This window comes from Ursus maritimus, unplaced genomic scaffold, assembly GCF_017311325.1.
Source record: "Ursus maritimus isolate PB19 unplaced genomic scaffold, ASM1731132v1 scaffold_7, whole genome shotgun sequence".
Classification (NCBI taxonomy): Eukaryota; Metazoa; Chordata; class Mammalia; order Carnivora; family Ursidae; genus Ursus; species Ursus maritimus.
This window is the reverse complement of record NW_024426885.1, coordinates 71,305,144-71,320,691: the sequence shown is the minus strand read 5'-3', so window position 1 is coordinate 71,320,691 and position 15,548 is coordinate 71,305,144. Positions and strand designations below refer to the sequence as shown.

General features: G+C 37.4%; 1 protein-coding gene across 9 annotated transcripts in view; it reads left to right on the top strand.

Moving 5' to 3' along the window:
* ARID4B (AT-rich interaction domain 4B) overlaps window positions 1-15,548 on the top strand; it is a 149,438-nt gene that overhangs the window by 53,933 nt on the left and 79,957 nt on the right. For all 9 annotated transcript variants that reach the window (XR_005833235.1, XM_040624350.1, XM_040624349.1 and 6 more), the window contains exons 3-4: window positions 10,946-11,056; window positions 13,713-13,778. Coding sequence is in view for 8 of the 9 variants with exons in the window: in XM_040624350.1 (XP_040480284.1) it covers window positions 10,946-11,056; window positions 13,713-13,778 (177 nt within the window). In the remaining variant the exon portion in view is untranslated. The remainder of the gene's footprint in view (window positions 1-10,945; window positions 11,057-13,712; window positions 13,779-15,548) is intronic.

Here is a 15,548-nt window from a genome sequence, read left to right as displayed (position 1 = left end):
TTGTCAGTCTCCTAAGGAGTCTAAATATACTACCTAATTTTAATTTAAAATTTTTGCAAGCACCCTACAAGATAAATCTCCAATCTATAGAGAGGAAACCAAAGATTAAAATGGTGGAGGTGACATACTCCCAAGACAGAAAGTTACTAAGTGAACAGCAATCTCTCTGGCTCAAAAGCCAGAGATTCTTCAGATTTGCCAGTGTTTTAATCAGTACATTAAGTTGTGCAACCCCTGTGAAATTAGACAACAAATAGGAGATGGTTTTCATCAGGAGAGCTAGTGAACCAAGTACCAAACCCTATGTCCATAGGATTTGCTTCCTCCTTGTTTTCTCTGCCTCTGGCCTCTACAGTTTATCTCCTTGTCATCCTCTGTTTCATCCGTCCTCCTTCCACTCCCTCCCTGCTTTTATCTCCCTCTCTCTGCAGTTGTGAAGAAATAAGTACGTAAAAGTTGGTACAGCACAGATAGGACCGTGTAGCGAATAGCGATCACTTTACAGAATCACTTTAAGATATGGAAGAACATTCAGGCTCTATTAAGTGAAAAACAAAAGTTTACAATGAAGTGAGAAGTAGTTGATCCAGCTATCTGTCATCTGTCTCTCTGGTTATTTTGCTAGGGGAAAATATCTGAAATGGTATAATTGATAGTCATCTCTGAGAAGACAGACGCTTCTGCTAATCTGATTTTTCTCCTTAGTTTTCTACTATTATTTTTATTGATAATAAAACAAAAATGTAGTATTGTTGTTTTCAGGTCATCTAAAAAAACTTGGTTAATGGGGACTTTCAAGGATGATTATTTTTGGTAATCAGGCGAACTCTTAGAAAATACTTTCTAGATGCATCCTTAGTGGCTTATCTTGTGACATTTCAAAATGTTCTGCTTTTTGCCCTTCAGTTCTTGCCAAAGTAGGTATTACTAAAATGCTCAGCTACACATAAACTGTAACAATGCCAGTTTATGGTTTCTCTTTGTAAGTTCTGATTTTTGAATTTGCTGCACCACTAGATCATTAAAGTTTAAATATTACAAATGAGCATGGTATGTTCTGAGAGTGACATTATTCTGAAGCAGTTTCATTTAGTTTGAATAAAGTTTTGACCTCACCAGCAAGATACCAAATAAGACTAACCTCTTCTGAGGGCAGAATAAATTGGCTACTTTTGTGTTACATAAGGAAAATGCCCGTGTTTTTTTTTGCTTATAGAATATGTCTTAAATGTACAATAGACACTTAGTAAATGTCCTTCCTATATTTCTCTTTTATCTCTTTGCTGATGATGAATAGTCTAGTTAGAATATCTATTTTGAGGGGCGCCTGGGTGGCTCAGTCATTAAGCGTCTGCCTTCTGCTCAGGGCGTGATCCCAGCCTTCTGGGATCGAGCCCCACGTCAGGCTCCTCTGCTGGGAGCCTGCTTCTTCCTCTCTCACTCCCCCTCCTTGTATTCCCTCTCTCGCTGGCTGTCTCTCTGTCAAATAAGTAACTAAAATCTTAAAAAAAAAAAAAAAAAAAAAAGAATGTCTATTTTGAGCTTATAAAATTTCCAGGAATATGCCTCTGTCAATATCTGTGAATGTTGTAGGTATCTCCCTGGTTAGTAGATATGGGTAAATTTTGGTTAATAGATGTGGGGGTAAAATTTGCTTGGGGGTAAAATTTGCTTATGAGTAATTTGTGGTTCCATCATCTAAATAACTTAAATTTTAGGAAAATATTAGGAAATATAGGTGGCATCCAGAGAAGATTTTTGTGTTTGGGGGGAAAGGTTTGTTTGTTTATTTGTTTGTTTGTTTGAGAGAGCCTCAAGCAGATTCTGTGCTGAACACAGAGCCTGATGTGGGGCTCCGTCTCACGACCCTGAGATCAGGACCTGAGCTAAAACCAGGAGTTGAACACTTAACTGACAGAGCCACCCAGGCACCCCTGATTATTTTTTAATAATCAAGAACTTAAAAAAAATATGGAAGAGCTTTTACAATCCAGTTTAAAAAAACAGTAACTCTCGGGGGCGCCTGGGTGGCTCAGTCATTAAGCGTCTGCCTTCTGCTCAGGGCGTGATCCCAGCATTCTGGGATCGAGCCCCACGTCAGGCTCCTCCACTGGAAGCCTGCTTCTTCCTCTCCCACTCCTGCTTGTGTTCCCTCTCTCGCTGGCTGTCTCTCTGTCAAATAAATAAATAAAATCTTAAAAAAAAAAAAAACAGTAACTCTCAAAAAGATGGATAAAGAACACAAATGAGCAACTCAGAAAAAAATATACAGATGCCCAATAAATATATATACCACCTAAAAAAATAATTTACTTTCAAAGAATTTTGAATTTATAGTACAAATAATTAATACAATCTCTATGTATGTACATATGTATGTACCCATTATCTTTATCTTCATACTTTTTGAGAGCAGGCTGCAGACATGATGTCCTGTCACTCCTAAATATTCCACTGTGTAATTCCCAACAAGAAGGCCTCTCTTGTACCTATCCTGCATTCAGGCCTCTAAATCAGGAAGTCAGTATGGGTATAATACTACCATCGTATCCACAGATCCCTTTTAAATTTTACCAACTCTCCTAAGAATGTCTCTTTTTCCTTCCTGGTCCATGCTTTATCCAGGAATTCATGTTGCATATGAGAATCTTCAGACTACTTCAATCTAAAACTGTTTCCTAGTTTTCCCTATATTTTGTATTCTTTTGAGTTTTAAGGAATACAGGAATAAGGAATTATTTAGGATAACTTCTTCATCCTGGGTCTAGTTTTTCTCATTGTCAAGTGCCACACAGAAAGTTGTTCTTTGGTTTTCAGTATATTCCATTATTGCACCACTGACAATTGAGGCATACTCCAGAATTATGCCAGTACGCTGTTCATCAGACCTCCACTCATCAGTTTAGCATCTATAGACAATGCTCTGAATCTATCACCTTTAAGATGGCTGACAAAAGATGATTCTCTGTTTCCATCATTGCTGCTACGTTTATTAACATTCTACTGTAAGGAAGAACTTTCCCTTTTCTGCATTTACTTACTTATTCATCATTCATTCATTTGTCAGTATGGACTCATGGATGCCAGTTTTAATGAGTGGGTTGTAATTAGTTACTGAGTTTTTAAACTGAGGTATAATTTACTTACAGTGGAATATATACATCTTAGTCATTTTTGACATATATATATATATACATGCCTATCAAAGATAACTAGTATTTATTTTGATGCTCAAAGTTTCCCCCATTTGGCCAGTAGGAACCCCTTCAGTTGGCTCCTGTGTCTCTTTGAAATGTCTCCTATTATTTGTTGAACATTTCCTTACTTTCTGGCTCAAGATGTTTCAAATTCTTCTTGTAGTTTCCCTGCCCAACTTTGAAGTCAGCCATTTCTCCGAAGATCTTTGGTTTCTTTTAATGTAGGATGGGATTTAGAAATCAAGAGATGGACCATTGGTATGTTTTTTTGTTACCGGGCTATCAGTTGCTCTTGGGCCTTCTAGGTGGACAGAATTAGGAAAATATATGTATGTATATATGTGCACACACACAAATACACACACACACACCTGTTACTACTCACTCATTTTTCTATGTGTATATATTATGCAACTATGAATTCCTATTTCTAATTCCAGGCCAATACCTTAGATTTCTTTTTTTTTTTTTTTTAAGATTTATTTATTTTAGAGAGGGAACACCACAGGCAGGGGAGGGGCATTGGGAGAGGGAGAGAGCAAATCTTTTTTTTTTTTAAAGATTTTATTTATTTATTTTTTAAAAAAATCTTTTTATTTTTATTTTTTTTTTTTATTTATGTGACAGACAGCCAGCGAGAGAGGGAACACAGCAGGGGAGTGGGAGAGGAAGAAGTAGGCTCCCAGCGGAGGGGCCCGATGTGGGACTCGATCCCGGAATGCCGGGATCACGCCCTGAGCCAAAGGCAGACGCCTAACGACTGCGCTACCCAGGCGCCCCAGATTTTATTTATTTATTTGACAGAGAAAGAGAGAGAGCACAAGCAGGGGGAGCAGCAGGCTCCCTACTGAGTAAGGAGCCCGATGCAGGGCTCAATCTCAGGACCCCAGGATCATGACCTAAGCTGAAGGCAGAGGCTTAACCAACTGAGCCACCCAGGCACGCCCAAAGAGAGCAGAACTTAAGCAGGCTCCCCGTCCAGCGCAGCATCCGATGCAGGACTGGATCTCTCGGCCCTGAGATCACAACCTGAGCCAAAACCAAGAGTTGAATGCTTAACCGACTGCACCACGCAGGCACTCCACCTTAGACTTCCTTATAGCCTTTCCCCTCCCCTCCTTTTAAATTTCTTTGGCAGGGAGAAACATGGCCCCACTATCCTCAGTATATTTACTTATTTGATCAGTCAGTTTACTTATTTGGTGAGTATAACACATTTAATTATGCTGCTCACTTCCTCTGTCTCTGCTCAGCTCCCACCATGTCCTTAGCGACAGGATGGGCCTGCGCTTCCATGCGACTCCTACAGCTGCCTCCTCGTTACCTTGTATACTCAGCATCTGTCCTTGGTGTCTGTCCTCCCCAACTCTTAGCCCTTAGTACCACATGAAAAGGAAGAGAGGAAATGGTCCTGGAGAAGATTTTAAAGTTAGATTACAGTTTTCTTTATTTCTTCAGTGTACTTAGTTTTTTTATGTTCTAAAAAATTGTGCATTTTCATTTTTAAATGACATACCCTTTGGCATATAGGTGTATTTTTCATTCATTCATCTGTTGGAATTATCTCTGCTATTGTTTTAATGCTTCTTTGAGATTGTCATATACGAAAGGTCGTTTTCCTAGATTATTGTTACACTATGTGTTTAAGTACATTTATTTACTAAGGGTTTTAGCATCAAATTTAGTACTCTTGTTCTCTGTTTCTCCTGGCTGCATTGGCACTGCCACAACCAGTTTGAATGCTTACCCATCTGAAGAAACTACCTCAATAAAATGTCATCAGCCATGTTTTGCTTTTTAAAAAATACATCTTGAATAACTGAATACTTCCTAGGCAGTGTCAACATTAGTCAGCCATTTGGAGAATTGATTCAACTATTGTCTTTCTGAAGCTTACTTCAAATATTTGGTGTAGTGCACATTAGAAATTACTGTTGGTTCCTTTGGGCAGTTTTATGTTTCACTGGCATTTTGGCTTCTTAAAGGATTATTATCCACCAATAGCTAATTTAAAAATCGCTTATGCTTTTAAGTGTTCCCATGGAATTCAATGGTTTTTAGATGCCAGTTAGGGCATTTGGTAGATTGACTAGAAAAATAATTGTTTAAGCAATGCTGGATAACTGTGAGGTAGCCGTTGCCTTGACAACTAGAAAACTGTTCTGTTTGCTAAACAAAGGGATGGTAATTTAGTAGTTTAATTTCCTTTTTGGCATGGAGGTGCTGCATAATAACATTTTATTTTAGCCTCTGAGATGGTCCATATTATTGACCAAAATCAGAGAAGCAGAGCAAAAAGAGAAGGTAAGAGTATTTTTCTGGTTTAAAGACATGTATATCTAACAGGGTCAGTGTTGGTCCAGGTAATTTTAGTTAACCAGCTGAATAATTCTTTGTATATCTCTATTGTACCAAAGACCAGGAGCCCTAAAATAGGTATATAGTCTTGGTTGTCTCTCTACTATACTTAAGGGTTGTGATGTACTTCATAATGGAACAATCCTGCACTTTAACCTCTCTCGCTACTAGAATCAACAGGATTTGAATTGCATGAGGGGAATAATATTTAAACACCTCCTCTCCAGCTTCCTCTGTATTATACACAATTATACTGGCATCTGTTCTATTTGTGTGGAATCTCTTTTGTATAGGACTTAAAAATTCTTTTTAACTCACAATTTTCCTCCAAATTATTGAGTAATAGTAACAGTCTTTATTTGGCACTGTATGCCGAGCCATGTTCCAAGCACTTTACATGTAGCATTTCACGTCTCATCCCTGTGAGATAGTCACTCTTTTATTATGAGGTACAGAGGTTCCAGTCCAGGATCACCTAGCAACTAAGTGGTAGGTTTGAGCCTAAGCAATCTAATTCAAGAGCCTGTGCTCTTAATTTACTATCTTGTACTGACACTCATTAATATACTCATTCTAAATACATTAGCGAGTACAGAAAAGTATTAATAAGAAAAATAAAAATAACCCATAATCCCAGTCACTACAGATTAGAATACTTTCCTCCCCCTTTAGATTATAATACTCTTTACTGTTCTCATGAAGTGATGTGGTATCTGGGTTTCTTTCAAAATAATCATTGTTTAAGAGGAATGGGTAGGAATTTAGATGAGACAAAATTGCGTTGATAATTGTGGGAGCCAGATTATGAGTATGTGGGGGATTTATTACGCAGTCCCATCTTCTTTTGCATATGTTTGAAATGTTCCTTAGTATACTTTTTATTTTTGTTTTCTTAGAGCATGTGTGCCTGAGGGACAGGGAGGGGAGCAGAGGGAGAGGGAGAGAGAATCTTTTTTTTTCTTTTTAAGATTTTATTTATTTGTGTGAGAGAGGAGAGGGCGAGTGAGAGAGAGCAAGAGAGTACAAGCAGGGGGAGAGGGAAAAGCAGGCTCCCCATTGAGCAGGGAGCCCAGCATGGGGCTCCATCCCAGGACTCTGGGATCATGAACTGAGCCAAAGGCAGCCTGAGCCACCCAGGAGAGAGGGAACACAAGCAAGGGGAGTGGGAGAGGGAGAAGCAGGCTTCCCACGAAGCAGGGAGCCCGAAGCAGGGAGCCCGATGCAGGGCTCGATCCCAGGACCGTGGGATCATGACCTGAGCTGAAGGCAGACGCTTAACGGCTGAGCCACCCAGGTGCCCCTTAGTATACCTTTTAAAAAGCAAAGAACATGCCACTTGTAACAAATCAAAAAGAGACACCCCCCCCTTTTTTTTTCTTTTTAAAGACAGGAACACTGGGGCACCTGGGTAGCTCTGTTGGCGTCCACCTCCTGGTTTCGGCTCAGGTCATGATCTCAGGGCTGTGAGACTGAGCCCCGCATCAGACTCTGCACTGAGCATGGAGCCTACTTAAGATCCGCTCCCCACCCCACCCTCCGTGTGCTTGTGTGCTCTCTCTCTCTAAAAAATAAAAAAGAACAGGAAGACTTACTTTGAATGAAATGTTTTTATACACATATCCCTTCATTCCATTCCCTTTCCCATAGGTTAATCCCTTTTTAGCAGTTAATCATATCTTTATTATGTATACATATATTTTTTAAAGATTTTATTTATTTGACAGAGATAGAGACAGCCAGTGAGAGAGGGAACACAAGCAGGGGGAGTGGGAGAGGAAGAAGCAGGCTCATAGCGGAGGAGCCTAACGTGGGGTTCGATCCCATAACGCCGGGATCACGCCCTGAGCCAAAGGCAGACGCTTAACCGCTGTGCCACCCAGGCGCCCCTATTATGTATATTTTTATATATGTATAATATAAATATATCTGATTATTTTTGCATTTCTAGGAAAAGCTTAACTGACTGAGCCCCCAGGTGCCTCCTTTTTTTCTTTTTAAAATGCTAGAGGCAAAAATCTCATTTTAAATGATTGCTTATTGGACACCTGGGTGGCTCAGTTGGTGAAGCAAAGGATTCTTGATTTCAGCTTAGGTTGTGATTGCAGGGTCATGGGATTGAGCCCGGCTCTGCTCTTGCTTCGAAGTCTGCTTGTGATACACTTTCTCCCTCGGCCCATTTCCCCACGTGTGCACCCGTTCTCTCTCTCTCTCTCTCTCTCTCAAATCTGAAAAAAAAAAGGGGGGTGCCAAATCTGAATTTACATCGGTTTAATGGCTTGTTTGCCCACCTTGAGTGTTTCATAATAGTAATAGTAATTGTTAACGGCTAAATACTTGAGGCCTCATAATTGGGTGCTTATTATTGACCATGTTTTCCTGATGTGGAAACTGAAGCTTAGAGAGGTTTAGTAGCCTACAAAAATTCATCTAGTTCGTGTAAGGAATAGAGCTGGGGTAAGGACCTTGTCTTTTCTCTCTGTGCTATTAGTCGCCTTTATTACTTTATGTTATATTAATGATAGAATGATAATTTATGCTCTGCTAAAATTATGTACACAAGTCTGACCATGTAGGCAGGTTATGGATTTCATTTGTTTTTCTGTAGAAATTCTCATTCATGTTTTGGTTAGCATAGTTTCACTTAGAGATGATTATGTGTCTCAGTGTCCCATTTTGACCATCTCTGTAACCCCCAGGCTTTGAGAAACACTTACTAGACAGAGGTATATGTTCATTTAATGGTGAGAATTTAGGAAAAGAAAGGTAACTTACCTAAGATGCAAAACAAAATAACAGAGGCAGAAAATCAGACCATAGGCTTTGCTTTACATGTGTTGCCTTTAACAGATTAACACTGTTCTAACAGTGTGTTTCAGTTTAGCAGGAGTTTATTAGACTTTGGTTTCCCTTTTCAAGTATTTTTTTAATAGACATTTTCTTTATGTGTTTTTCTAATTCCTTTTCATGTGTTCTAGCTTGAAGGAAGGGAAATATTACCCTTCAGAATAATAATTTGCCTCCACAACATTTGAGGTAATTATTAACTCTTTTCTGTTAGCATGGATTTTTATGTTGGTAAGTGTGGATTTTTATGTTGGTAAGGATGTGAGATAGGCTTGGTTTTGGGGAAAAATCTCTTTTAAATTTAAGTTGAATAAATCTGCTCAATAAACATATTGTGATAGCTTGCTATTGTTGGAATGTTGGCAGGATTTGGTATGAGTATTAATGAAAAGAATAGGTAAATGGGTTTCTGTATACTAGTAGTCTAAATATATTACTATTCTATTCCCTTTTTTGTTTACAATTCTCTATAATAAAAATACCTAAAAAACGTATCATTTCTTAAATACTTGTTTCTGAATAGGCACAAATGCGCAACTTTTAGTTGTTTTCTTGTTTTTTTCCCTTCATTTCACAATTTCTTGTTCCTCATCAATATTCATTTATTTTAACTATACTATTTGTCTATGAAAATAAAATTTACCGGCTAATAAGGCACGATGTGTTAATGGGAGAGGTTTGCAAACTGTGGAGAATAATGTCTATGGTCATGAAGACAGCCCCGCCATTTGCTTTTGTAGCGGTAACACACAATACCAGTTGAACCACAAAGTGAATTGATATCTTTCTGAGATTTTCTTAAAATTTCTGGATGAAGTGCTGTATGTCTGTTTCATAGTCTTGCTGTAGTAAAGCCACTAGCTTGTCTGGAATTTAACCAAGAATTTGACCAAGGGAAATGGTATTTTAAGAGGGTTAAGGCAAGTAGGTAAAGTAGAAAAATAAATTTATTAACTTTAGGTGCAAGAGTAGTACAAAGGTATCAAAGTTGTAATCAATGATAGCAACAAATGTAAGTAGTAGTAATTCAGAAATTTTTGTCTTTCTATGAGGGTATACTTCTGTTATGGCATAAATGAATTGAAATATGGGCATTTTCCTAGGTAGATTTTTTTTTTTTTTGGTAACTTTCTTTTTTAAAGTGACTCTACATCCAATGTGGGCCTTGAACTCATAGCCCCAAGAACAAGAGTCGCATGCTCTGCTGACTGAGCCAGCCAGCTCCCCTGCCACAGATTTTAAAAACCGTATATTTGGTATAGTTTGTGTTCTTTTTAAAAATACTTTTCATGAAATAAATAGAATGTGAAATTAATGGCTATTAAGGAGGTGACCCTGATATTTTTAGTTGTAGTACCTTTGTCTTGGTTTATGTGCTACTTCCCACCTTTAAAAAAAAGTTACAGTTATTTGATTATAGTACTTTTGGTATAGCATTAGAATTTATATCTTTTTTTTTTGATAGATCACTCCCAGTGTGTATTATCCACAACTATTGGGATGAATTTATTTTAAGATCCAAATGATATTTATATTTTCATCATTCACTGCTATATTAACAGCATTTCCCCACCTTATGTTCTATAGCATAATGTTCTGTAGAATCTATAGATGTTAATAGGTATTAATAGAAAAAAACGGTTTATTTGGACAATGAGGCAGAGTAGGGGTTTATTCAATAAACTGATTTTCCCAAACTTTCTCCTCCTTTTCTTTTTGGTGGAGCATCTCAGGATATTAGTATTTCTTGTAAAACACTTCACAAAAAGTTACTTACATAACCTTCCTTTGACTGTGCAATTGATTAATATAAGCAGAACTCCTTAAAATTACAGCTCTTATACAGAAGTGTACCTGATTGTAAAGAGTCAGAGCAGCCAGATTAGGACTGTTAACTAAATCACATACACACAATAAAAAAATAAATTACAAGTGAGGAAACTGAAAATATTTAACATATAAGGGTAAATAAACAGTGAACCCATGCCAGAGCATTTAAGATTTCCCAGATTGGATTTCTTCTTACAGTTTTCTCCAGTTGTTTGAAATACAGGTAATTCTTCCCGCCCCTTCTGTGCTATTATTCTCCCTTAGATTTGTCTACCCTAGAATCGTCTAGGGATGTGAAAAGGTATTCTGAATTTGGGTGGCTGTTAAGATGTAGCCTAAATATTTGAGGCTTTTAAGGATCTGCCTTCTCTTTAGGTGATCATAGGGTTAATAAATGTTTGAATGAATGGGTAGATGGAAGGGTGGATAGAATGATAAACTTCTGATTAAGCTGATTCATATCATGGACTATATGTATTTTATATAGAGAAAAAAGATGTATTTTTATTTTGTACGATGTACATTTAAATAGGGTTTTTGATACATAGATTTTACTAGTTTTTAAGTTAGAGTATTTTATGGATGGTTCTTGTTAACAAATACATTCCATTATTACAACTTTTATAGCTGTAATAGGATAGATCTGCCAGTCTGAAGTCTAATTGTGCTAAAGAATTAGAGACTTTAAATCTAATTATATCTGTTTGCATTTTTAGGCCCTTGATGAGCCTCCCTATTTGACAGTGGGCACTGATGTGAGTGCTAAATACAGAGGAGCCTTTTGTGAAGCTAAGATCAAGACAGCAAAAAGACTTGTCAAAGTCAAGGTACAGTATATGTAGATCTTATAAGTTATATGTTCGGTATTTGATATTTAAACTTGTATTGGGTGGGTGTATTTAAGACTTTTTTTTCTGCAAGATGAGTTTAGTTTCTATATGAGGGTTGTCAAATGCCTGAAAACAAAACATTATTTGGAATATTAAAGTATTCTAATTAGAACGAAGTTATGTTATTACAGATTGATATTTTGAATGCCGTTTCAGCATGGACAGGCTTGGTACTCTCTGTGTTGTTAGCCTTTTAGAGCTGGAAAGGACCTTAGAAGTCATGTAGTTTAATTCTTAATTTTACATCCCCCCCCCCACCATTTTAACCATCAAGTTGAGATGTGATTTATAATTGATGGTGTTTTAGATAACAATAAAATAAGATAGATCTAGTTGTTGATTTCCTTATCCTCTACCTTTCTTAACAAAACCTTCCTTAAATACTTGTTTTTTGTCTCAGGTAATGCAGAAAAAGAAATGTAATTGTTTACATTTTAGTGAATTATCAGTGTTGAAAAATATAGAACAAGTGCAATATTTGAAGGTAGATATTTATTCATTTGTCAATTATTTACTGAGTGGTAAACTGTGCAGGCTACTCTGTTAGATGGAAGGAGGCTGAGGACATGAGGATGACCTGATCTTTGTCCCCAGGGGATTTATAGTGCAGGTTAGCAGATACCCTGTAAAACATTGGTTTGAGTACCACCGAGTCAAGCAGGCCACAGAGATGGTGTATGTCCAGTGGAGTTTCAGATTCTCTTCTGGAGCTTTTACATGCTTATATCCTAGGTTCTTTCCTTATGCATGGATGTGTTGCAAAAAGCTTCCTGTGATTGTGATTTACATTCCTAGTTAAGATCCATTTTGATAACACCTTTAAATTAACTGTAAACCTGAAGGAGTGTAGTCTTGGCACACCATGCCTTAAGTTTTCACTTGTGTGGTACCCGTGAGCTCTTTCATGATTTGATTTTTATGGATACTCTTATAGTGTTCGTATAGTGCCTTTCCCTGTTCTGATTTCACACGCTGGTGTTCCCTGAACACTCATTTTTCTGCCACCAGTATCTTGGAAATGAAGAGAGAGTTTTTTATCAGTTTCCTCACTCTTGCAGACAGAGCTTCTACTGGTACATGCAGTACCTTACTATGAATTAGACAAAAGCCCTTCCTCCTGGTAGATAACTTCTTTAGTAGAGCTTGGCATACAGGTAAGACTTCTGTGTTAGTTAAAAAAAGGTGTTCCCTTTGGACAGGAGCAGTTTTACTCCAGGACCCATGCTTTGCTTTGCAGAGCACAGTCAGACTGCCCTGACTTGCAGTCTCAGCTGGGTGTTGCTGTGTAATGAATGAACCAGCTAAATGGCATATATCACTCCTGCCATTTCTTGCTATTAATACAAGGAAGAGAACTGTTGGTTTCTACTGCTTCTGTTGATAGCACAGAGTACCAGTACCTTGTGCATTGTAAATAATGGATATCTAAAACTTACTAATTTTTTTGGCTGCTCTAAAAATCTGTTTATAATTCAAAGTTAATTATTTTCTCAACAGTTATAGTGGTATACTTCTGGTTTGTTTATGATTCACACAGAGTTAATACATTTTCAACAATTTGTTGGTATACTTCTTCCTCATCAGTTTTCATTTATTAAACACTTACTATGTGCTAAGTACTATATTAGGTATTGAAACCTAGTATTAAAATCTGATCTCTGTCATAAAGTGGCTTACAGTTTGAGTGAGTGACAGAAATAACTCAACACATAATTTAAATAAAGCATGGTAATGCTTTTGTGTGAGACAGAAATGCCTGGGATGCTGTGAGTATAGGACATCTCTTTTCATAACTTATTTGTGAGCATATTACGTAGATTGATTACCATAGACATCTGATAAGACCGTGTTGATGGTTCAATCCCTATAGGAACTCTTGCTTTTTATAGGGAAAACACCTTTTTCTACATCGAATACTGGAAGCTATGTTATTTTTCACCAACTAATGTGAAATATTTAAACTTAACCCTTATTTTAACTTAATATCCTCACATCTGGTTTCCCATTCTCTGATTTCTGTACTAATACAGAATACGGTAAACTTCTGGAGCTGGACTGCCTGAGTTTGAATCTTAGCTCTACCATGTATCGGTTCTGTGATCTTGGACTCATTACTTATACTTTCTGCTCCTCAGTTTTCTTATCAACAAAGTGGGAACAATCCTACCTACCTAATAACGTTGTTGTAAAGATTATATGTTTAATGCTTGAGCCTGATGCTTAGCTCTCAGTAAATGTTTGTGGCGACTGCTTATTATTAAACTAGGCCTTCACAGAATGATATAGGACCCAGTAGCCTAAGGTCTTCACCTGTTTTTCCCCCCTCATTTTTTAGGAAAAGAAATTATATTACTAAAGTCATAGCTAATAGTACTGAATAAAGTCTGATACATGAAACACCAGCTGATTTAATCTGGGAAGTTGTCTGTTTAAATAATAATTTTTTCAGTTAATCTGCTTAGGGATTGAGATTTTGTATACACTAGACAGCTGTGTTAGATTACTTCTAATGAAAACGAATTCATGTGTTGATGAGCTTGTGTCACTTGATTTTTTTGTGTGGGCTTGTTGCTAATTAAATTTATATCTCTAGGTAACATTTAGGCATGATTCTTCAACAGTGGAAGTTCAGGATGACCACATAAAGGGCCCACTAAAGGTAATTCATTTGTTTATTCTTTATTAATTCTGATGCTTCAGTGGGAGACAAAAATTTATACTTGGTCATTTCTTTTTAATCATTGGCTGTTATCGAGTTGATAATCATAATTCTTTCTAAATAGACCAGTGGAAAACAATAGAATGTTCAGTGAAACTTGTTGTGACAGGAAAGCCTGTGTTCAGAAATAAAGTGAACATCAAGGAAGCAGTGACTGTTTTTTATTTACTCATCTGTTTCCTTTTCGCCATGTTGCACTTCCAGAAGTAATAGGTGACGAATTAGGGATTAAGTGATGGAGGTTCTGTGATGATGTGAAAAGTGAGGAAAAAACCCCAACACATTAAGAACCTCAGGGTTTTATTTATTTATTTATTCATTTATTTTAAGATTTTATTTATTTGAGAGAGAGAGAGAGCGTGCATACAAGTGTGGGGAGGGGCAGAAGGAGAGAGAGAAGCAGACTCCCCCCTGAGCAGGGAGCCTGACATGGGGTTTGATCCTACTACCCTGAAATTATGACCTGAGCGGAAGGCAGACGCTTAACCAACTGAGCCACCCAGGTGCCCCAAGGAGCTTTTAGAGTGCTAATTTGTTGAAGCAACTACAGGCAAATGAAATTTTTTAAGGGTTATCAGGCAATTAAAGTGATAAGCATGTTACATACAGATAATTTTATTTATTTGCATTCATTTCTCCTCACTGGCGGGTGAAATGAGTGCTGTTCTACTTTCTACTAGTGAGCAAGCTAAAGGGAATGTGTGGGTAGCCACTGTGCGCTCTTTGGCCCTTTTGAATGTCTGAAAATTGGACAATGGCCTGCCTGGGTGAATTTTAAGAAATGGTAACAGAATTGAAGAAATATTTATAGATACAAGAAAAATTCTTTACCAACAGAACTGTGCTTTTGGGGGAATTAGATATGTGTACCTGCCAGTTGTTTGTTTATAGTTGATTTAAAGACTTTTTTTTTTTTTATTTAAAGACTTTTAATTGGATCCCCAGAGCATTAGTAGGCACTATAGAGAGCTAAAGCTTGTAATTAAAAAAAAAAAAAAAAATTCTTGCCTTATAAAAATTCTCTTCCACCATTTCTGTTTTGTAGGGTGCCATTTTTAATGTTACGCGTACATGTTCATCATTTGCAGGGACCAAACAAAACAAAACATATATACTTATAATACGATGCTTGCCACCATTTATTTAGCACTTCGTATGTGCTAGTATTTTGCACATACTATCTTATGTAATCCTAATAGCTCTTTACAGAAGACGCTAAAGGTATGTAAAATAATCTAGCCATGCCAGCCAGTAATGACAGAGCCAAAATTCTGATAGGGTCACCCCTTTGTAATTGAAGCATGTGCCCTCTGAATGTTCAGAACACATACACATCCGTACTTTATTTGTGTTTTTGCCTCAGAAGCACACCAGCATAGCTCTCACTGAGTGGTGCCCTGTTCACACTGGCTCGGGCCAGCTCCTACCAGCTACAAAGTACGCTCAGTGTTGTGAAGAGATAGAAAAGGCAACTACTTTGTATCCTCAAGCCTTCTTTTTCTCCCTCTGCTCTTGCCTCTTTGTGGCACAGTTGGTTTATTTTACTTGTTTGGCTTTTCTTACTTTATTAAATTGTTCTTTGTGATAAGGAGTAAGGACCATTTTGATTTTGACATAAGCAGGTATATTATATTTTGGTCTCAAGGTTGTTAAAGTTTTTTTTGTCTATTGTTTGTGTGTGTGTGTGTGTGTGTGTGTGTGTGTGTGTGT